The following is a 23,710-nucleotide window of genomic DNA, read 5'->3' as shown; positions in this document are numbered from 1 at the left end:
GTTCATTAAACTTCAATAGGCTATCATTTAAAAATAAATCTGGAAAAATATGAACAATTTCGAAATTAATGTATCATTACTATAAAAAATCATCATAATCACAAGTTTAACCAAATTCTTTGTGGGTCAGTATTCAGGCCGCAAAGAATAATCGAGGCAATTAAAATAAAGCATTGATTTTCTTTCTTCTGCTGTCACATATTTAACGATATAATTATTTTAAAAAACTCATCTCCATTTTCAAATAAATGTACGTACTTAAAACTGTTAAAAATATTAATCAAGCAGTTTGAAGAATGCTTCATTTAGTGCCTTATACGGCATAATTATGTGTTTTCAACTTCAGTTTTAAATGTAAAATACAGAAATTAGTTTCCTTCTAGTTTGAATTTACTGTGGTTATTTTCGATCTTTAGAACTTATCATTTTCAACTATTATACTCAATCCCTCCCCCCCCCCCCTTCTTGACTCGAGTTTTAAAAGATAAAAGCAAACGATATTGATGGTATCAAAAAATTGATGACCAATCATTGAAAATATGGAAACCTATTCGCATTTACATGACGTCTCAACATTGTGAACATAGATAGATTAATGTTTCCCAAAAGATAATCAAAGCTACTTCAACTTGTGCCTATTATACAGAAAATTTAAGACATAATTTTTGAATCTACTGTATATTTTAATAACTTGCCACCAAATAACGCGAACTTCCTTTTAAGCATCAATTATCTGTTTCTCGTGATTTACGTTAACATGACTGACCATTGATTAATACACTAACAGCCAAGCAGCATTGTTACAAGCGTGTCACCTATGACTTACAAACCCACTTCACGTTGTCACCCACTTGTCATTGCTGATTCAGAACAGACTTTTATGATAGCATTAACCTGTCCTTGATTATTTACTATTCTAATTTGCGTCACCATGATTTCTTCTTGTCAATGAACGCTTACTCATTTTGCAATAGCATTAATGTGTTTTTTTTTTTTTTTTTTTTTTTTTTTTTTTTTTTTTTACGTCAATTGAACTTTCCATGTAATAATATGCTAACAGCCAAGCACTCATTGTGATAAAATATGACTTCTTCATAATGTACAAAAAATATGTCATTCTTCATAATGTCCATGTAAGGTAGTTATCAAAATAATGGAAGCACCTGTGAATAAAAGTGGTTTTTGAATGTGCTTCGTAAATGATAAAGAATAAAACTAGATATCAGTTATTTTTTATAATTAGCGGTGTACATATTCTGGTAGCATATGGTGGCTTAATTGAAGTTCTGGAAGTTTTGGATTTTTTTCAAGCGTGTGAAATGTCGGACCTCTCAAATTTAAAAAAAAAAAGGCCAAATTGTTGGAGCGAGTCTAGCTAGAGCAAGTGGAACAGAAACATCGCAACTTTTTGGCGTTTCTAGAGGTACAGTATCTAAAGTCATGACAGTATACACACAACGCGGTAAGACAAGCTCCAACAAAGCAAAATAGTGGGCGGAAAGATAAGCTCAGTTAAAGAAACCGGCGCACAGTGGAGTATTTGACTGAAAATCCTGGCCAAAAGTCCAAAATTAAAAAATTACTCGATTTTTATGAAAATTTATTCTATGATAGTTGACTAACTGGTGCATCGATCGGCACCTGTTTTGGAAACTTGAGTCACGCACAATTGCTCATAGCCTCTGTGAAAGATGAGATTTCTATAAGAATTTTCGCTTTTTTTTTACGTTTCAGCTTAATGATTACGTTTCAATGTAGATTTTTTTGTGGCTTTCTAAATGAATGGAATTGAACCAAACCAATTTTACAGCATAAAGAAATGTCAGGGCTAAATGCTAATTATAAATCAAAGTAAATATTTCTATTTTCTTTTTGTGAAAAAAATAAAGAAAACTTGGTACGTGAGATTTTTAAAGGCTTTTCGCCTTAATTTATAACTAGAGAAAGCTTTTTAAATGGGTGTCGGGCTTGGTCGGGCTGTTTTGAAAGTTGCATCGTATTTGGAAAAGTCTCTAGTGCTAATTTCAGCAAAAAAATCTTCCGCCTACAACTGCCCTTTTTTTAAATGATTTTTTTTTTTTAAGTGCATAATCCGATCTTTTTGTGACAAGTCAAGATTTTAAACTGAATTTACCTACAAAGAATTAATAAATTTGTAAAAAGTTATCATAAGTCCTTCTGAATGAAAAGATCGACATATTTGAGCACACAAACAACAATAAAATTTCAGTCACGAGTTTCAGGGTTACGAGAAACCGTTTCATCAATGTATAAAGATGTAAGCTATGGAATGAGAATCATCCAATTAATTTCGAAAACGCTTACCTTTATGCATCGCTAAAGAGATTCATTGCACCCCTAAAACATGTGCTTGCGTTTAATTATGTTAATTTTCTCATGTACGTTAATGAGTTAATAAATTAAATTATTTTGTGATCTCGCTAAGAAAATTTGCTCTTCCTTAAAATTGAGATAGATTTTATATAAAATAAATAAATATTTATATTTTTTCAGATTATTGCTGCAAATAATGTGCCGGGGGAGGGGGGTCTTTTCCCCCTTCTACGTAGCATGAGGGGGGGGGGGGAAGACCCGCGCCCCCTCTCGCTAGCGTTAGGAGACAATTGTAATTGTCTCCTAACGCTAGCGAGCTATCCACATTTAAGACATTTTACCCACTCATTGTGAAATTGAAGTTATATAAAATTTTAGTTCCAAGTTTTTGTTCGAACAACTTTTAGCGGGACACATCACGCTTTGTAAAACTAAGGATCGACCCAACGTACGAGTACAATGTATACAATTCAAAAACAAAGAGCTTTTGAATACCCATTTTCGAGTGTTTTTACAGTTATAACATCCTAGTTCAGAATTTTTTTTTTTTTTTTTTTTACAACAGAAAAAAAGGTTTTTTGTAACCCCGAAACCCTTGTCTTTAATTCTTTTTGTGCATGATTAACTCAGAGTTTTAATGATTGAAAATAAACGAAAAGAATAAAATTGATTATTTTTTTGGTTTCAAATTAGTGTTTTGTACAGAATACTAGGATTTTTTAACCGCTTTTTGCTTTTCTTCCCCTCGAAAAGTGCATTTAATTACATATCTTCAAAGGAAAACAGCCATTCGCATCGAACATGTTTACTTATCACTTGTCTTAATCGTTATTGGCAAAGAGCCAACTGTGGAATCCATTTCGGATCGAGTGAAAATTATTGAAAATTTTCATTTCAACTCATTGAAAAAAAATTCATTATAAATCAGTGAAACAACATAACTTCACTGTTTTCGCTGTAATTGAAGGTAAGGTGTTTATATTATTTCCTTAAAAAGTTTCAGAGCCATAACATTATTAGAATATTGGATGCAGGAATTTTAGTTTACATAGATTGAATGATTGAAAAAAGTCGAAAAAGTGACCTCCCTTTGGAAATTCTTAGAAATTCGGTTAATTACGTTAGAACATCAAACAAACCATATTCTTGAAGAAAATTATTTTTCCTATCTAGTGATGCATTGGGTTTTTTTCTACGTTTACTAGGATCGTTTTTACGGTCGTAAACATGCTAAAGTGTATACCGTGGATAAAATATTAAATATTTCATTTTCTAATTCAAATTTAAAAAATCGAGTTTCAAATTGCAACATCAGACCTTTCAGACAACTTGTATATCAAGTTTCGTGTCTATAAGTGGGATAGCTTCGCTGTACAGCGCACAAACGCACACAAGGGTGTCGCCTTCAGAAGGGTGAAAATTTCAAACTAGTTTTGGCCAGGATTTTCAGTCAAATACTCCACTGTGCGGTGTGCGTTTGTGCGCTGTACACTATCCCACTTATAGACATGAAACTTGGTATACAAGTTGTCTGAAATGTCTAATGTTACAATTTGAAACTCGATTTTTAAAATTTGAATTAGAAAATGAAATATTTAATATTTTATCTATGATTTAGACTTTTGCATGTTTACGACCGTAAAAACGATCCTAATAAACGTAGAAAAAAACCCAATGCATCACTAGATAGGAAAAATAATTTTCTTCAAGATTATGGTTTGTTTGAAGTTCTAACGTAATTAACCGAATTTCTAAGAATTTACAAAGGGAGGTCACTTTTTCGACTTTTTTCAATTATTCAATCCATGTAAACTAAAATTCTTGCATCCAATATTCTAATAATGTTATGGCTCTGAAACTTTTTAAGGAAATAATATAAACACCTTACGTTCATTTACAGCGAAAACGGTGAAGTTATGTTCTTTCACTGATTTATAATGAATTTTTTTTCAATGAGTTGAAATAAAAATTTTCAATAATTTTCACTCGATCCGAAATGAATGCCACGGTTGGCTCTTTGCCAATAATGCTTAGACAAGTGATAAGTAAACATGTTCGATGCGAATTGCTGTTTTCCTTTGTATATGTAATTAAGTGCACTGTTCGAGGGAGGAAAAGAGCAAAAAACGGTTAAAAAAATCCTAGTATTCTGTACAAAACACTAATTTGAAACCAAAAAAATAATCAATTTTATTCTTTTCGTTTGGTTTCAATTATTAAAACCCTGAGTTAATCATGTACAAAAAGAATTAAAGACAAGGGTTTCGGGGTTACAAGGAACCTTTTTTCTATTGAAAAAATAAATAAATAAATAAATAAATAAAATAGGATATTATAACTGTAAAAACACTCGAAAATGGATATTCAAAAGCTCTTTGTTTTTGAATTGTATTTATTGTACTCGTACCTTGGGTCCTTCCTTAGTTTTACATCGTGTGATGTGTCCCGCTAAAAATTGTACGAACAAATTTGGAACTAAAATTTTATATAACTTTAATTTCACAATGAGTAGGTAAAATGTCTTAAATATGGATAGCTCGCTAGCGTAGGAACGTTAGGAGACAATTACAATTGTCTCCTAACACTAGCAAGTGTGTGTGGGGGGGTATTTCCCCCCTTTTGCTACGTATAAGGGGGAAAGACCCCTCCCCCGGAGCATTATTTGCAGCAATGATCTGAAAAAATATAAATATTTATTTATTTTATCTAAAATCTATCTCAATTTTAAGGAAGAGCAAATTTTCTTAGCGAGATCACAAAATAATTTAATTTATTAACTCATCAACGTACTTGAGAAAATTAACATAACTTAACGCAAACACATGTTTTAGGGGTGCAGTGAATCTCTTTAGCGATGCATAAAGGTAAGCGTTTTCGAAATTAATTGGATGATTCTCATTCCATAACTTACATCTTTACACATTGATGAAGCGGTTTCTCATAACCATGAAACTCGTGTCTGAAATTTTATTGTTGTTTGTGCGCTCAAATATGTCGATCTTTTCATTCAGTAGTACTTATGATAACTTTTTTGCAAATTTATTAAATCTTTGTAGGTAAATTCAGTTTAAAATCATGACTTGTCACAAAAAGATCGGATTATGCACTTTTTTTTAAAAAAATCATTTAAAAAAAAGGGCAGTTGTAGGCGGAAGATTTTTTTTTGCTGAAATTAGCACTAGAGACTTTTCCAAATACGATGCAACTTTCAAAACAGCCCGACCAAGCCCGACACCCATTTAAAAAGCTTTCTCTAGTTATAAATTAAGGCGAAAAGCCTTTAAAAATCTCACGTACCAAGTTTTCTTTATTTTTTTCACTAAAAGAAAATAAAAATATTTACTTTGATTTATAATTAGCACTAAGCCCTGACATTTCTTTATACCGTAAAATTGGTTTGGTTCCATTCCATTCATTTAGAAAGCCACAAAAAAATCTACATTGAAACGTAATAATTAAGCTGAAACGTAACAAAAAAGCGAAAATTCTTATAGAAATCTCATTTTTCACTGAGGCTATGAGCAATTGTATGTGACTCAAGTTTTCAAAACAGGTGCCGATCGATGCACCAGTTAGTCAACTATCATGGAATAAATTTTCATAAAAATCGGGTAAATTTTTAATTTTGGACTTTTGGCCAGGATTTTCAGTCAAATACTCCACTGTGCGGCGGCTATTGAAGCGGATTGTAATGTCTAAAAAGTGAACAATAGAAGCAAAAGTGACCACAGAACTCTGGATTCACCAGTGTGAGTGATTACAGTCAGAAGGCACCTTTATTAACAGAACATTTACGGCAGAGTAGCGATTCCCAATACAATTGTCACAGAGTGTTTCCATTATTTTGATAACTACCTGTATATTAGGAAAAAAAGCAAATAATGATTTATGAATCTTCTTCAGGTTCGCAAAGCTTGTCATCGTGAACAAACTGCAATAGACCGCACTTACCCACTATTAAGCATTTACGAAAATTTTCTTGACGTTAACTTGTAAAACTTCAACATTTGCAAGCAGTGATATTGCCAAGCATAGCTATGTTGAACTTGTTCAATTGCATAGTTTTCTAGAAAGCATCAACTTTGCAATTATAATAGCAATCAATCATTAATGATTGATTTATCACCAATCATTAGTTTTCGTACTCGGGACCACTCATAAAACTGACAGTAGAAGAGTAGTTGATGTATAAATTAATTTCTCCACTGATTCACATTGAAGTGTCGAAGACGCCAAAAAGACTATAATAGTACATGACATGACAGATGTCATTGTATGTGAAAGGACTAGTATTATGCTAGAGCTATCATAACTGTGATTTTTACATTGCATCAAGGGTTATTTTAAGACCGCATAAACAAAAAGATCTTACAATATACAGTTTGGCTCTGATAACTCGAACTCCGATTAAAGAAGAATTACACGGTTTTGTTTGTTCTAATTGGGATAAGGAGAACCTGCTAGCTCCGCTACTAAAAAAAAATTCCCTTTTTTCCCAAAGCAGAAATAAACTCACCAGAAACTAAATCAGAGCCATAGTATATTATAAACCTTCTCACAGAAGATTAAATGTCATTACCTTGGTGCGTCGTTGACCAATGCTAACTTGCCAAAATCGTCTCCTTCATGAAGGCTGCAAACAATTCCCTTCAGATGAAAATGAAAATTTCATAAAAAAGATAAATTACAAATAACGGAAAAAAAATACATAGCTGAAATTTATTATGTTTAACGCTACGTAACTCCGAAAAAGATTAAATCACTGTTGTGCTAAGCAAGAAAGTGGCATCTGCAGCTGAGCTAAAAATGAGAAACTGCTTTTTAAAAATTTTACGACTCCATATAATTGATCCAGCATTTTTATTAAAAATATGTCCCATTCTCAAACGAAACCAAAACATTGCATTTAGGTAAAATATGTTACAAAAACCACCAAGTGACAATAACTTTTGATACGAAGTGCAGATACGATTTTTGTGCTTAGCACGGCAGTAGAACAACATACATTTATTTGATATATTTATGAAAGGAAAATCCCTAACAGCAAGAAGTGCGAACATAAAATGCAGAAAGTGATTTTTCTATTTTAAAACGTATAAACTGGAGACAAGACTTTCTGGTAGGTAGGCTTAGAGTTGTAGGATCCCTTTTACGTATCTCAATATCTGTAAATTGTAAGTTTGTATTTTTTTTTATTAGACACAAAAAATGTACTCCCTATACACCACATAGTATCACATCGGGCCAGAAGGTAAGAGGCATAACAGTACAAAATACACAAAATAAAATGAGCACAACATACAAACAATTAAACAACGAATAGAGAAGGGAAGAAAAAAAACACACACACATACAAAAAGGTCTAACAACTGAATAAATAAAACGTTTAAAAAGAGAAAAAGTCTCGACGCTTTGAACCAGAGCAGAAGGAACAGGAGGGAAGAAAACGGGATACTTCCTCAGCTCCCGCATAAGGATTTTTTTCTGGGGATTAATACGGTTGCAACGAAACAACAAATGTTCTGGATTTTCACTATCCTGTCCACACACGTTACTAGTAGAAATAGTAAATTTATGTAAATACTCTTTGAAATTACCATGCCCAGTAAGAAACTGAGTGACAAAAAAATCAGTTTTGAGGTGTTACCGTTAGAACTCTTTTTATGTACCAAATTTTCGAAGTTTACAGAAACTGGCGAATTAACGGCATCAGACACACGTTATTTGGACTGTCCAAATTGTTTTCAAGACGTTTTACCCTAACATATTTGTGGCTAAGCTCAATAATTTTTCTTTTTGGTTTTTGAGAAATCCTCTGTTAGACAAAAACAGCATTCAGCCGACAACATTCAGCATGCAGCACACAACGTGTAGCATCCAGCCCCAAACACTCATTTGAGTTTTGAAACCAGAATTCAAATTCTGTTTTTTCCAGTTATCATTACGAGAGGAGTCATTTGTAGAAACAAAAAAAACTTAACGAGTTGGATCCTATTCGTCATTAAGAAAAACATAATTTAAAGTCAAGATGTAAAAATTAATGCCACGGTCTAGAAGATGTTTAGGGCTGGGTCATTGGGTGCTAAATGTAGTGTGCTGGATATTTTATTACATATGAATATATATAAAGCAAATGAAACACTTCTGAACTACTGTATAGTTACCAAAACTAAGCAATATTAATTATGAAATCCATTTAGTAAGAATTTTTATGTAGATGTGATTTATCGCCATATATTAGAGTAATCTATTGCAAATGAAAACTAGCAAATGGTGTTCCTATAATATATTTTTATCCACGACGGATGAGACTTTTTTAAAACCAAAGATCACGCCTTTCATCTATTTAAGTCACGTCACAATAGCTCACATCATATCCGCACTATTATCGAAGTGTTATCTAACGGATTATCTTCCGGAAGGAAGTTTTTGTCAAAGTAACTCGGAGCTAAATGGGGACTGTAAGCCGGACGCACACACAATAAGGCTCCGACTAAAAAATTGTCAAAACATTTTGATCCACAAGAGACCATTAATTACGGAAAAATGCAAGACACATTTCTAAACACATACAAAGAAGACTATATTTCAAAATTTTCGAGGTATTTCAACTGCAGTACCACACTTTGAAGCAAATGTTTACATTCCAATAGTTGCGTATCAAATGGTAATACACTAAACTTCAGATTATCCGGAAGCGAATTGCCCGCGAGTCATTTAACAATCAGGAACATATATTTTCGTAGTAAATAGCAAATACTGTTTGACCGCGGATTGTATGTAATTTGGCAAAACTATTCCATCTGAATGAATCTAGCAGGGGAGAAGGAAAAATAACGATGGGATTTTGATGCACTAGTGCCTCATTCATTTATTGTATTCTCTAAAATAAATTAAAGGAAGACAAAAATAGTTACCATGGAAACAACAAAAAGAAGAAAATATTTTTATTTCGTTCAGGGACGTAAAAGCAAAATGGTAAACTCAAAACTTTGTTTTGAATAAATAAATCAATTAATTTTTACCGTGAAAATATCGAATGTACTTTAGATTAAAAAAATGTTGATGAGATCAAATTTTCATTTTTACAAAACTAAGGTTAATAATAGAGGCAAAAGTGCACATCCATAGCAAACCAACTAACACCCCTACAAACTAATAGATACGTTCATTTCCGCCTATAAACCGGATATAAGCCTGTCCGTGTAATCGATGGTCAGTACCAACGGCTATTTCTTTGTTAAACAAATTATAAATAAACTCGGCTGTTTTTGTTTTATCGGGGGTCATCGGGGAGTTAACACTCAGAAGTGTTCAGATTGAGGGATTGAGCTGTATACACATGCTCTTTATTGACGTTACGTTCTGTTGCGCAAAAATACGAAACTCATTTAGTCCCAAATTTTAGCGTTTTTGTGTTTTATCAGCGATTTTTATCATTTCCGGCATTTGTGGCACCCAATTCCGTGGATAATTGGGAAGTTACTGTACTTCTATTCTAAGATATTTAAAATTTTTATCTGTAAATTAGAACTTCCTAGTGAATATTATGTACATAATTCTAATAATGCAAAATAATAATCACAAAGTCGACACAATTATTCATTACACATTTCTTGTGATTAAAATACTGACACAACTTGGTTAACCACGCTAAAGAATTAACTGCATATAATTACAGAATGACTATTGTCTTTCTTTTTTATTGAGAATGTTTTTATTTTTTAAATTTCCAGTGAAAAAATAATAGTAGTAATAAAACGAGCTTCTGCGTGCATGTATGACTTCCTTTTACTCCAATTTAATGTCATTTCCCCATTACTGGCAATTTTAATGTGATTCAATAGTTTACTCTCTAAATATCACCAGCAGCGGCCAAATTGAAACAGATTTAAAAAGAAAAAAAATCGCTAAATTTGTCGCCAAATCGGCGATAAAACTTGGCGACCAAAAGACTGGCGATATATCGCCAAGTGTCTGCCAAATTATAACACCACTTGAGTTTACATCGAAATTAACAATGATTTCCCCCAAAAAGGGCAAAGGAGCCCTTTAGAAACACTCGAATGCTACTAAAAAGGGGAAGGGCAGAACTAGACCCCACTAGGAGTCTACGTACAAAAGTTCAACCTTCTAGGACTTACCGTTCTTGAGTTATGTGACATACATACGCACATACAGACATCACGAGAAAATTCGTTGTAGTTAACTCGGGAATCATCATTATGGATGTTTCGCGTGTCTATACGTTCTTAGGCATCCACGTGTGGTCGAATCGAAAAAAAAAAAAAAAAAACTCAACATTGATTCGGGGTTGAGCAAAATGGAAATTAAGGCCGAATTTTGAGTGAATTTTCTTTCGCGATTACAATACTTCCTTTTTTGCAAAAGGAAGTAATTAGCTAAATAAGCGTCACTGCTCATTTATGCAACATTTATCAAAGAAGTCTTCAAAGTTCATTTTAATGTAATGAAACTAACAAATCAAGAAAGTGCAACTAAAAACGGCTTCAACGCAAAACGGAGAGGACAATATCTTTTCTCATTTTTGTTTCCTAAAAAAATGAATGCAAAATAATAAAATGATAATAACTAGTTTCGGTCTCGTAATATTGTTTTTCTTTATTTCTTTTCTATAACTTAAAATTATTACTGCATGCTTGTGACAGCTTCTTTGGCCCAAACTCATGAAATTTAACCATCTTCAACGTACCCATCACTAAAATCGATATTACTGACCAGTAGATTGAAATTTTTTGAGGCGTGTTTGCTTAGAGGCAGAGCTTTCAACGTCTTAAAAAATAAGAGACAATCCCTTAGCAGTTGTAACCACTGTTTATTGATTTTTGGTTAACCAAAAAAAAAAAAAAAAGAAAGGAAAAAAAGCTATAAAGGAGGAGAAGCGAAATGCTTTAGATCTAAACAGTTTTATTTCGTGTTGCAACACAAAGAATAAAACTAAATAGGTCTTAGTTGAACTAAATTATTATTTTGCGTCAATCGAGTTTTCATTGTAAGCGCCTTTAAATAAAAAAATACTCTGTGTAAAATCGTTTTAAGTCCGTGAACACCAAATGAATGTATATGCATATTTTTATTTCTAAAAATTCATAATATTATTAACAACTATAGCATTTGTTTATATGACATAACAACATTTTTGTTGGTACGCAATTATTTAAAAAAACTAAGAGAACTTATGTGTCTCAGTTTCTTTTTTTTTGGGGGGGGGGGAGGGGAGTTAAAGAAGAAGTAATGTCTCAATAAGTAAATATGTATGAACAGTGGATGAACACTAGTTTTTAGTCAATGAATTTGTAGAGTATTTGGTTTTAATCAAAATTTAAGTGAGGCCTTGCATTTGTCCTTTCTTTACAAGAAATACTTACTTTACTAAAAAATTATTTCACTCATATTTAACAAAAGTAATTTTTTTTTACAAATCGTTTCACTTCCCATTTTTTATTTCTTTCCTTTTCTTAAAAAAAATGAAAAAAAAAAAAAATGCTACCAGTGAATCTGCGAAAAAACAACAACTAATGATTTTAAAAAAAAAATTGCTCATTTTCAGTGTTTATTTATTCTGTGGTCGCGCTGCCCATACCATACATACTAAAACTTATTATTTGATATTTTTACTAACCTAATTGCATAGTTATCAGATAAAATGAAATGTTTCACTTACCTTTCCATAGATAGCCACGTTGACTGAACCCCGAAGAATAATAAACCATGACTTTCCTTCATCCCCTTGGTTAAACACTGAAGCAAAATAAAGAAATGAATGATAATAATACATGTCACATAAAATGGGTTTACAAAAATAATCTATACAAATCTTATCTATAAAAAACATTTATAATCTATATAATTTTTTTACTAAAACATTCAGTTTAAGATATTAAGAACCGTTATGTGGCATACGTTTCCCTGAAGTTCAAAGTTCATTTTATTAGTCATCAAATACAAAACATTTCTGAAATACAGGGCGTCCAAAAAGTCTTTTACACGTTTTAAAAATTCAAAGCAAGGCAACAAATTGTCATATGAATATGCGCCTTGTGCCAAAATATTTCATAGGTTCAAGAACTGTTTATAACACCATACAAAAATGGGGAGGGAAGAAAATAGTTTAATTACAGGTTATCACTGTATCGTCACAGTAAAAAGAACAATTTTCATGTGAGGTTGTTTATTCTTTTTATTAAACAGGAAGCAATACCTTTCTTTACCAAAGCGCAATGTGTGCAAAGGTTGGGGACATGAGATGAACTTGAGTACCGTTTAGATGCGGTTCGAGCAACATACGGTTCACACATTGAGCTCTTAATGAAAGGTATTGCTTTATCTTTACTAATAGTAAAGCTGAAAGTCTCTCTGTCCGGATCTCTCTGTCCAGATCTGTCAGTCGGGATCTCTGTGACGCACATACATACGTACGTCACGAGAAAACTCGTTTTAATTAATTCATGGATCGTCAAAATGTATATTTCGGGCGTCTATACGTTCTTAGGCATATAACCACGTGTGGTCGGGTTAAAAAAAAATTCAATATTCATTTGGGGGCAAGCAATATGGTAATTAAGGCCGATTTTTGGGTGAAATATTTTTTGCGAATACTTCATTTACTTCGTAAAATGAAGTAATTACGCTTGAAATTAGAAAAGCTTAAAATAATTTTTAAAAAAATTCAAAAGCAAAACGTTATTAATTTTTCGATGCTCTAAAATCGAAAATAGAATAGAAATATTCAATATTAACCGTGCCGTTCAGTATTGATGACAATTTGGTTACCGGAAACTCTGGACTCTACTCGCTTAGAACGGGTAATTGTTGCGGTGCATATTGCACCGAAAATGGCGTGCTTAAAGGGGTTTTTTTTCTTTTTTTTATATCATACTTTTTTTTTTCAATATTTAACAGAAGTACACATAGATATTATTTCCATTATTTCATGAAACGAACATAGTACAGTCCATATATATATATATATATATATATATATATATATATATATATATATATATATTAACGTTGAAGTTAGGGGGAGACCTATGGTCTCTTGATTGATCCGGTTAACTGAAGTTCCGATTTTTGGCGTCCGAATAATCGGCGCTCTACTGAATTGAAAAATAACTGAATATAAAAAAAGAAAGAAAAAATCAACAAAAACATAAAAACATATAAATATCTTACGGACTGTTCCAGCTTTTGGGTGTGATTCGAAGACCAGTACCCCAGCCAGTTCTCTCTTCACGCTGTTGGACAGGTGCGATAGAGCCTTAATGTGCAAGAGCTCTTCATAAATAATCTCCAAATCTTCTGCCGTCCTGTCATCGAGTCTAAAAGAAATACAACGGACACATTGAAGTTAGAATGCATGAGGCTCACCAATGTTTGGTTTGCGTGCTGCAAAAGAACGGAGAAGTCTTCCGCATCCGCCTCCTTGTAATTAGGAAGTGCGCTAATGAAGACCTGATTAAATGGGCAATGCATTGTGTAGGATGCCTTATCGCACGACTTCCGAAAGTCCTTTCAGATGCCAAGGGCGTAGCAACTTTTTTCGCGGCTCATCTTTGCGTGAGGTATTATCATAAAGCATTCATCGGGTATGCAAAGTGACTGATGTGTGTATATCTGCTAAGGTTGAGGTTGTTTTTATGCGATGACCGATGTTTATCAAATATAGGCTATATAATTAGCGGAGATAGAAGGGATAGTGCACTAAAACCTTTGTCGAGCATAATTTTGTAGTTAGACGTTCAATTAGACGTATTTACGTTCCCCTTAATAGACGGACATCGATAAAAAGATAAATATCAACACTTAGTTTCCTTGGAGTTGCGTATAATCAAAAGCAATCTAAAGGTTCATAAAGATTTCCCCTTACAATTATTTTGTCCAAACACTCATTTATTATTTAGTAAAAGAATTAATGCGAATGACAAAAACTTTCGTCATAAAATCTAAGAACTAAAAACGTTTGCCTCTGATCATAAGTAATGATAATACAAATACTAAGGGGGGCAAATTTTAAAGGGTATTTTTCTCTTTATTTGGGAGGGGACGGGTCCCGAATTAGTTAGATCGTGATATAGTCAACTCTCGATAACTCGAAGTCCCAAGGCACCGGTTTAAACGTTCAAGTACTTGGTAGTTCGAGTTATGAGAAGTTTTTCATTTTCAGTCTCCAGAGTTTGGGACCGGATGAAAACTTCGAGACAAAGGAATATCCGAGTTATAAGCTTCGAGTTACCGAGATTCGACTGTATTTTGGGGGGGAAGGTGCCCTTGTTCTTGGGAAGGATGGGAACCTTTGGCAAAAATTATTGCAAGCAACTAATCCTTCTTTATTTTTCATTTGTCTGCACTTTTTTATTTTAATAACTTTTATTTTCATCTTTTTATACTGAAATAATGCATCTGTGTTTCACAAAATAAAGTAAAATTTAAAAAAAGTCATTAAATGAAACTTATTGTTAGTAGTTATTATTTGAAATTTAGCTAACGTTACAAGCAGCAAGTATAAATGATAGCTTTATTCTTTACTAAAATATAGGCATCCAATTAGCGATTAAAATAAAGAAACGATTTTGATTAAAATTATGTTTTGCAGTAAAAATTCTTGTGATTGACTTGGAATAGGAAACGTATAAGAAAAAGTATCGCCTAAAAACAGAAAATAATCACTAAATTTTCATAATCAGTTAAAAACGATGTCAGTTAAAAATTTTTAAAGGACAGAACACCGAAAAACCATGTGCTGGGGAAGTTTTTATCCGATCAAATATTAAATGAAAAACATTCAAACTAATGAAAAAATGCATTAACCAGAATTGTTTTTATCACATTCATCCAAATGTAGGCAGAGTACCTTTCATGGAGAACTTGTCCGTTGCTGTCAGTATCACTATATGCATTATTCCTGTTTAATTTTTTATTTTTACAAAACGGAATATTGAATGTTTTTAAGCATTTAACAAATACAGTAAAACCCCGATTTTACGTCCCTCGAATCAACGTTTTTCCCGCATTTATTTTTTTTTTCCGTCTGGTTTCATTTTTCCGTATAAAAATTAAGTTACTTTATCCCAGATTGCAAGTTTGTTATTCGTGGAATTTCCCGCATTTTTCTGAAAAAGGCAAAGGATTTGCAACTAAATGTGTTAAAATTATATTGAAACGGTTAATACCATATATAATAACGTAATATTTGTAACATATTGATGAATTACCTTTTTAAAGTCATCTTTGCTACCTTATTATTTTTTTTTTTTTCTATTTGATTTTTTCTTTCTATGCATTTCTCGCAATTTACGTTTTTAAAACCCAGTCCCTTGAAAAACGTGAAATTTGGGTTTTACTGTATTGTTATTAAAAATAATGATTATTCCGTAAAAAATACTTTTAACACTTACGGCTTCCTTAGAATCATGCGAAATATTGCATCTGGAGCCAATTGTAGAAGTAAAGCTAAGGTTTCAGGTAATTCTGCGTCTGCTTGCTGCCTGTCCTCAAGAGTCGGAAGAGAACTCTCCTGCTGATCTTCTCGAAACCGGTAGAATAAATATTTGTCTTTAAATTGATGCTCATTGGTCACTAAAAGACATAGAACAATCTTTGTGGATCATGATGAGGTACATTTACGCCTTAAAATAGTTTTGAAATTAAGAAGTGGGCATTTTCCCTCTGTTTGAAGTACTAAAACTCAAAAGCAAAGTTAGGAGCATAAATAATGTGAAGTAACGTATTTAGAATGTATTTAAATTAATGTATGTAAAATTTTAAAAATTTTCCGTTTTTCTTTAACGGAAAGAAAAACTAAATTATTTTAGAGATTCGGTAAGACTTGAAATACGTCAAATTTAAGGCACTTGACTTTGTTGCAGAAATGTGTATCCCCCCCCCCCCCGTATTAATAAAACCCATATATTTTATATAAAACGAATTAGTCTATGTTGTAGAAAAGACAATAAATGCCCAAAAACATTTACCGAATTCATAAACCCATATATTTTACGTTGAGAAAAGGATTTCTCATAAAACAGAAACACAAAAGGGCAATTCTTATTGGTTTTTGTGCATATAGGGTTAAATATTGGTTCTTAATATAAAAATTTCTTTTAATGGGACACATTACGGTCAGATGCTTTAAAGTACTGTTTTCAGATGTGTTTTAAACATAGTGAAAATAATATAAATTCAAATATGCCATGCAAGCGTTTAAAACGTGAATGAAATCTAAAACATTTTTTGACAGCAGGGGACAGTAAAAACAATCCCGATATTTAACAAAGAGTATAATGTCATATTTTATTCAGATTTTCTTAGTGTGAGTAAAAAAATTTATTTTTCAGAAAACAATTTCAATCTTTATTAGACATCGAAACAGATCGGTTTGATTACCAGGAATTCAGCACTTAAACTCTGTGTTTCGCTTACCCACAAGGTAAGTTGTTGTTAAGTTAGTGTGGGAACTATACGAGATAGAAAAAATTTAATCCCTCTGATTCAGATAGGCATTTTTCTATGAAACTGGGCGGTCATTCCAAGCTCGTCAGCTTGCGAGATCGAGATTCGCTCATGTGATTGGTTGTGACGTAGAAATGTCGCAAAGTAGTATTCTTATCTACTCGAACCTAGCCGCAACCTAAGTTCGAGTAGATTAGAATACTACTTTGCGACATTTCTACATCACAACCAATCACGTAAGCGAGAATCTCGATCTCGCAAGCTAACGAGCTTGGAATGACCGCCCAGGATCAGAGAAAATGAATTAGTTCACTTAAGACACATCAAAACCAGGGATTGTTCTGCCTTAGCCCTGGCATAGGGGTGGTAACTTACTTCTTGATGCCCAAGAATTACCTTTTACGATTTAATTCGCACCGAGGTTGGCTAGAAAACGAGCAGAGAGCAGAGTCTCTTAGTAAGGTCTTGGAATCAGCCGAAATTTTAAATAAAGTCACGAAATAATTGAATTTCCGTGACTGATAAAAGTTATCATTCACACGAATTGCAGATGGATGTCCGACCATAAGCACACAAAGAACTTGTCGACGAGAATGGCTGTTTCAAATTCTCGCCAAGTCTTATAATTGGGCCCTTTTTCTAAAACTTCGGCAGGCTTTAAAACCTTATATCTCGATACAAGGGCAAATAGATTTTGTGGCAAAAAATGTCTCAGTATTCTCTGTCAGTTGCTACCTATTTCAACTTCTTTCATTTCTACACTATTCGTGTGGTTCTCTGGTAAGGACACTTCAATGGCATAACTTCTGGTTAATCCGGTCATGATTCATTGAAACTGGAAAACTTTTGCTCAGTCAAACAACGTCAATTCACCGAAAAATCTCCTTACCATGAGCAAGGACTCCTTCCTCCATGAGGGCCTGCCACATGCCAACAGCCTGGGCTCGACTGTGTATGCGAACATAGGGGGCTCCTTGCTGCATGAGCCAATCTACCATTTCCGAACCGACGAGGCACTTCCGGAAGGTCCGCATGTTATGCTTGCGATCACGGATATGGTGGGGGCTCTGGCATAAGATAAGTGTCCGAAGCACCCAGCCAGCTCTGGAAAGAGCAGACGAAGGTTCCTAGAACAGAATAAATATGAATGCTATACATCAGATGAAAATTGAAAAAGCGCGTTCCATTTCATTTGTGGGAAACTCTTCATTTGTTAAAGTTTCTTAAGTTAATTTTCTGGAAAAAAATTCAAAATAAAGAAGTGTTTTAATGGTTTTAAAAACGAGCTGATGTGTGCATCACATGACTTCCTTTTACTCCAATTTAATGTCATTTTCTCACTATTGGCAGTTTTAATATGATTCAATAGTTTACTCTCTAAATATCACCAACAATGGCCAAATTGAAACCAGATTTTTAAAAAAAAATCCGCCAAATTTGTTGCCAAGTTGGCGACAAAACTTGGCGACCAAAAGACTGGCGATATATTGCCAAGTGCCCGCCAAATTATAACACCACTTGAGTATATATCGAAATTAACAATGATTTCCCCCAAAAAAGGGTGCAAAAGCCTCCCTTTGAAGTATCCGAATGCAACCAAAGAGGAAGGTGCACAACTAGACCCCACTAGGAGTCTACGTACCAAATTTCAACTTTCTAGCACATTCCGTTCTTGAGTTATGCGACATACATGCACACATACATACGTACATACAGACGTCACGAGAAAACTCGTAATTAACTCGGGAATCGTCAAAATGGATATTTCTGGTGTCTGTACGTTCCTGAGCACATATTCACGTGTGGTCGGGTTGAAAAAAAACTCAACATTCATTTGGGGGTGAGCAAAATGGAAATTAAGGCCGATTTTTGGGTGAAAATTTTTTCGCGAATACAATACTTCCTTTTTTGTAAAAGGAAGTAAAAATCGGATTATATAAGAGAAATATTTCATAGAGACTTATAGACCGAATGACAATATCATTATTTTCCTATAATGTGGATGGGGCCACTGGATGGGGGCCCTGATGATTTTTTGCAGGAGGCCCAAAACTTATAGATCCAGGCCTGCCTTCAATATCATCCAAGCGACTCGACGTACAGCTGATTACACATCAGTAGCACACCTAATAAAACTGACATTCAAACACCTCCACAGGGTGAACCGAAAGAACTGGTCAAGAGCAGGTAAGCCATGACATCCTCCAATTCTACAATTACCCGAATGTGCAAGAGATCGCAGTATTTAGATTAACTACAAGACATGATTGCCTCTCCGCTCATCTTCGTCAAATCATCATCCTGAGTAGGCCCTCGTGCTCTCTGTGTATGTGCAATGGCGATGAAGTTATGGTTGCTGAACATTTACTTAAGTGTCGTGGTCTGCATGGTTCTTCTGCTTTTCCCGCTAATGGGAAACTTGAGAATGTATGCATTACTTCTAATTCAGTGTTTTACATTGTGTAATTTGGCAATTATAGTGTTGTCTCTGAGCCTGCTGCATTAGAAATTAAAAAAAAAAAATTTGAATTTTGACCTCTTGAATTCAAATTATGTTTCTCGCAATCACGAGTGTGTGTGTGTGTGTATGTAGTCATGTGTGTTTATGTGTGTAGGGGGTATGTTTGTTTGTGTGTAGGGGGTGTGTTTATGTGTGTAGGCATGTGTGTTTGTGTCCAGGTTTGAGTGTGTGGGTGTTTGTGTGTTTGGGGGAATGTGTATGTGTGTGTAGGCATATGTGTTTGTGTCTGTGTGCAAGTATGAGTGTGATGAGTGTGTGGGTAGTTGTGTGTATGAGTGTTTGTGTGTTTGTGGGAATGTGTATGTGTGTGTAGGCATATGTGTTTGTGTCTGTGTGCAAGTATGAGTGTGATGAGTGTGTGGGTAATTGTTTGTAAGTGTGTGTGTGTATGTGTAGGTGTCTGTATGTATGCGTGTGTTTGAGTGAGTGTGTGCATGTGTTTGTATGTGTAGGTGTCTGTATGTATGCGTGTGTTTGAGTGTGTGTGTTTGTGTATGTGTTTGTGTGTATAGGTGTATGTATTTGTGTGTGCGCGTGTGTGTAGCATATGGATACAACTCTGAGACGGTTTTCCCTTTAGGAGCAGCATCGTGAGGAGCCGGTCGACGGTGATGCTGCAGAGTGTGCAGGCGGGAAAATAAAATGATAGCACATCAAAACAAGTGAGAACAATAAGCAATCGTGATTGCTCAAAAAAATCAAATGACATTTATAAGCCAAACCCGAAATAAATAATTCTATTCTCTTTTCAGAAAATAATAAATAATTCTATTCTCTTTTCAGAAAATAGCGAAACATTTTTTTTTTTTTTTATTTAGTATAAAATGGTGAAAAGTATAATTCTTTAGATGTCCGACAATTTGTTCCAAAAGAGAAATTACTTTCACTCAGCATATTATAATTAGATTTTAGTGAAGGCTGTAATCAACTATTAACTTGTTTGCTCGGATACGCATTGACAAAATATGAATGCAATTATTGATGTTGAAGCGAAATATTTAATGATTAATCATCAGTAATTCCATTAGCATATGAGGGTTTGTCAGTGCTGTATGAACAAAGAAGAGTGTTACTCTTCATTATTTGAAAAGGTCAAAGCGAATAAATGTCGCCATCCTGCCGCATTCAGAAAGAAAAAAACATGAACCATGCTATATGATGATTTAGGGAACTTGTTTCCTTAGATCACAAAAATTCCTTAAATAAAAAGAGGTATTACTTTGGAATGATTTTAAGTTGAAATTAGCATATATAATGCTTGAACATGACAACGTATGTCGGGTATGCTAGTTTCAAACAAGGCGTTATTTGATGACTTTAATAATATATTTATTTTGGTTTTATGAAATTTATATTTTGATTTTATAAATGTTATAATAAATTTTACAAATTTACATTTTTATTGTCAACGAATCGTTTAAGACTTCTTGCAATGCGACGGTTTTATTTTCAATGAGCCATATGGAACTTCAAAAGATGCAAAGAATCAAATGAGGACAGGCAATTTAAATGTAGTTTGGGTTGTCTGTTACCGAGTGCACGTGAATACATCAGTAAAATAAATGAAAAATCACGTCAAATATTAACGACATGTTACAATTTTGTTAGTGGGCTTGTGACAAACACACGCACGGAAGATTTTTTTTAAAAAGATTATATATATATATATATATATATATATATATATATATATATATATATATATATATATATATATATATATATATATTACACTGGTATGCAAAAATTAAGGACGAAGTCGAAAAATTAGCATATCAGCTGAACGAAGAGGCAGAGCGGACAGAAAGACCAATCAGGAGATTAAGTAAGGTGATGTATGGTAGCACATGCGCAGATATGCAGGCAGACGTAATGGGTGAGTGTCTGAGTAGTATAAAGCATGTTGTCGGTGTAAGATCTGTATTTCTGGCAAAGAGATTGCACGCCGTATAGCAGTTAAAATCACACCGAGTTGCTGCCTCAGCGAGAAATGGCGAATAATCAATCTGTTAGACGACATCTGGATGCGTTTACCCGAGGTCGAATCATTGGGAAGTTGGAGGAAGGCCGCAGTGTGACAAGTGTGGCTGCAGAGTTCGGAATTGCTCACAGCATCGCTTCACGACTTTGGAGACAATTTCAAACTACAGGAACAGCTATCCGGGGGTTCAGTAGTGGTAGTCCACGAGGAGCTGCCGAACACTCTTAGAGAGTGAGGATATTGAACGTATGGATTGGCCGGCACGATCTCCGGATCTCAATCCCATCGAGCATGTATGGGATTTTCTAGGCAGACGCTTGGCAGCTCGTACCTTACCACCAGTAACGATTTGGGAGCTTCGATTGGAGCTGCAAGACGAATGGGCAGCAATGCCTCAACAACTCATTGACACCGTCATTCTCAGCATGGGCAGACGCGGTGAAACCTGCCTAGCAGTCGGGGGAGATCATATCCCCTAGTAAAGACCGGATGTTTCTTGCTGGACACCCATCACAGGGATGTTTCGGCCTTCAGTCGTATTGCGCTCCATGCTACTTTTTCAATAAAGCTTTTTATCCCTCTGATTCCTCTTTTAGTAAGTGTTGCTTACATTACACATGTCCTTACGTATTGGGGATCTCACGGTATTAAATGTGTTGATTTGGAAAGCTTTTGTACAAAGTTATGTTGAAAAAAACCGTCTCGTCCTTAATTTTTGCACACCAGTGTATATACACACAAGGACATATATTCTTTGTTTTATTTATCTAGATTCAATAGTATTAGAAATTGCTTTTTTTGAGCAATCACGATTGCTTATTGTTCTCTTGTTAAAGTTCTCGGTACCCTTTTCCACCCCACCTATAATAATGATAAAGGTGTCCGGATTTGGCTAATGTAAATTATGTTAACCCTACGCATAAGAAACCTAATTTTTTCTCAATGTCACTAAAATCTGTTTTATAGAGGCAAATTCTAACAAAATAGTAAAAGACAACATTTTTAAAAATGCATTTTTAATGATTTTCTTTTTTACAATTTCATTTGTTATTATGGAAGAAAATGATACTTTTCTTTCACGAAAGATTTTATTATGTGAAAATTTGAAGTTTCAAAAGAAATTATAGCAATATTCCGACCTATATATACATCTTTTAACGAATCAGTTTAATTGTAATATTTTGAAAATTGCCCGTTTTTAATTCATTATATTAAAAACCTTATGTAAAAAATTAACCGCATAATATTATTTATTTTACTTTACTTCTTTTTTTTTGAGCAATCACGATTGCTTATTGTTCTCACTTGACTGTTTTTGACGTCTTATCATTTTCCCACCGCCACCCTCCGCATCATTACCGTCGACCGGCTCCTCACAATGCTGCTCCTATAGCAAAAGCCGTCTCCAGGTTACATTCATGTCCTACACACACGCGCATACATACACAACTACACACACACACACACCTACACCTACACACATACACAAACACACCTACACACATACACAAACACACCTACACACATACACAAACACATACAGACACACCTACAAACATACACAAACACACACAATCATACACACACGCATACATACAGACACCTACACATACACAGAACTACCCACACATTCATGCCTGCACACAGACACAAACACATATGCCTACATACAAATACACATAACCCCCACACGCAGATTCATGCACACAACTACCCACACACTTATGCCAGCACACAGACACAAACACACATACATACACACACTCGTGATTGCGAAAAATATAATTTGAATTTAAGATGTCAAATTTCAAATCAATTTTTATAATTAATTTTTTTTCCTTGAGTTTTACAAATTTGCTTTCATTCTATTGGAAAACTACATAATACTCTTTCATCATAATTGTGAACTAAATTTCGATTCTCTTCTTTCCAATATCTTGGGCTAAACGCACATACATTGAAGGTTAACTTTATGTATTTTTATTTATTTATTACATAGAAAGTCCCCCGTCATGGCATGATGAGTGAAAATTGCTTCTACTGTTCTAAATTTTAACGAAGCAATCGCCTGTTTGGTGATAGTTTGAGAGTTGAAATTTTAACCCTCACTCCAGTGGATTAACCTTAAAACTCCAGCAGATAGCGTTCATAGTTGACCACTTTTTTGTTTCTTCACTCTCCTGAAATGACAGTTTTGACAGTAAAACAGTTAAGTGACCGGATCCAGTTCAGCCTTGTTGAAAGAAAGCATTTCCCTGCATATCAAACATTACCAAAAAATATTATCAAATTATCATGTCGAGGCGCGAGTTGTCATGCCGTGGTCATTGTTGATGACGTCAGGAGCGTTACTCGATCATTCGCTATTATATATATGAGGATTTAGAAGAATTCCGCTTTCT

At 34.0% G+C, this 23,710-nt stretch overlaps 1 protein-coding gene across 2 annotated transcripts in view; it reads right to left on the bottom strand.

Moving 5' to 3' along the window:
- Positions 1 to 23,710, bottom strand: part of LOC129227930 (rap guanine nucleotide exchange factor 4-like) — a 196,090-nt gene that overhangs the window by 66,950 nt on the left and 105,430 nt on the right. For both annotated transcript variants that reach the window (XM_054862554.1, XM_054862561.1), the window contains 5 exons: positions 17,696 to 17,933; positions 15,753 to 15,933; positions 13,531 to 13,676; positions 12,020 to 12,096; positions 6,914 to 6,981 (listed from right to left, as the gene is read on the bottom strand). In XM_054862554.1, coding sequence (XP_054718529.1) covers positions 6,914 to 6,981; positions 12,020 to 12,096; positions 13,531 to 13,676; positions 15,753 to 15,933; positions 17,696 to 17,933 — 710 coding nt within the window. The remainder of the gene's footprint in view (positions 1 to 6,913; positions 6,982 to 12,019; positions 12,097 to 13,530; positions 13,677 to 15,752; positions 15,934 to 17,695; positions 17,934 to 23,710) is intronic.

The sequence above is a fragment of the Uloborus diversus genome, chromosome 1 (genome assembly GCF_026930045.1).
Source record: "Uloborus diversus isolate 005 chromosome 1, Udiv.v.3.1, whole genome shotgun sequence".
NCBI classification, from domain to species: Eukaryota; Metazoa; Arthropoda; class Arachnida; order Araneae; family Uloboridae; genus Uloborus; species Uloborus diversus.
Note: the sequence above shows the minus strand (reverse complement) of the source record. Positions and strands in the feature narration are given on the sequence as shown.